The following is a 1,213-nucleotide window of genomic DNA, read 5'->3' on the forward strand; positions in this document are numbered from 1 at the left end:
GGTGGACTTGCGAGCGGTCTGCTTAGTACGAGCCATGTCCTTGCAAAGGAAGTATTGTGCCGTGGACCCTGCTGAAGCCGTATTTATAATGAGAATCTGAAGCTGATTGGACGAGAGTACACTGCGCCCAGCCCACTCAACTATAAAGGTATTGGTCAACTGTTCACGCGCGTTGCCTTTTTTTTTTCTTTTTGAATCCTGCACCTAACATTTGAAATGTAGATGTTAGAATCTTAAACAGTACACCCGTCAATCGGGAAACTGAGGCAGGAGACTCGCTTCTAGGTGGAGAACAGTCTAAATTGTATAGTAAATGATCTTGTTGCAAAGAAATGGTTGCAAACCCTTTGATACCCTTGGTGATCTCTGGGCTGTTTGTTTATTCCTCCTGAATACGTTGTTTCATACGTGCTTTTTCTAGTTGACATATGTTCGAGTGACAATTTTTCCCTAGTACACTAAAACGGTAAATAAATATGCCAGGTAATGTTTCCTTGCAGTAATTTCTCGTAATTAGTATGCCCTGAAACGTTTTACTTTTGTTTAGGATCTTAAAAAATTTGGGGCTATCAAATTTCCAACTCAAATGACAAGTGGCCACCATCAGTCTCAAACCTCTACACAATTATTTTAAATTTTTCATCGGTTTTTAACATGTTAAAACTTCAAGGACTAATTTAACATAAACACAACTGTACACGATTTAACTCAAAATAGCATGCTTACAATTCTTACAAAAAATTGACTTTAATCAGATATATTAGTAAAACTATTACATATTTTAAAGCAAGGTTTTCAAGCTTATGTGGAGTTATGAATGTGTAGGGGAACACTAAACAAAAAAAAAAACGTTCAAAGTGATTGCTTCCAATCCATATTGCTATCCACGAAAATGCTCAGTTCTTTTGAAAGACAGAGTGGGTGGCTCTGAAAAGAGCCTTTGGAAATTTTAAGGGAATCATTTCCCCTTGGCCTTGTGATGGCTGCTCTCGGTCTTCTTGGGCAGCAGCACCGCCTGGATGTTGGGCAGGACGCCGCCCTGCGCGATCGTCACGCGGCCCAGCAGCTTGTTGAGCTCCTCGTCGTTGCGGATGGCCAGCTGCAGGTGGCGCGGGATGATGCGCGTCTTCTTGTTGTCGCGGGCCGCGTTGCCAGCCAGCTCCAGGATCTCGGCCGTCAGGTACTCCAGCACGGCCGCCAGGTACACCGGGGC

At 43.4% G+C, this 1,213-nt stretch overlaps 1 protein-coding gene across 1 annotated transcript; it reads right to left on the reverse strand.

The window, feature by feature from the left end:
* Positions 1–723: 723 nt before the first annotated feature.
* On the reverse strand, positions 724–1,210 carry LOC126496560 (histone H2A type 1-C-like; the record flags this gene model as incomplete). Its single annotated transcript, XM_050134035.1, has 1 exon — positions 724–1,210. A coding segment is annotated over one exon (252 nt), but the record flags the coding sequence as incomplete, so codon positions are not given.
* Between the last annotated feature and the right edge of the window lie 3 nt (positions 1,211–1,213).

Source organism: Alexandromys fortis, unplaced genomic scaffold, assembly GCF_014885135.2.
Source record: "Alexandromys fortis isolate MF-2015 unplaced genomic scaffold, M_Fortis_MF-2015_v1.1 scaffold_8475, whole genome shotgun sequence".
Classification (NCBI taxonomy): domain Eukaryota; kingdom Metazoa; phylum Chordata; class Mammalia; order Rodentia; family Cricetidae; genus Alexandromys; species Alexandromys fortis.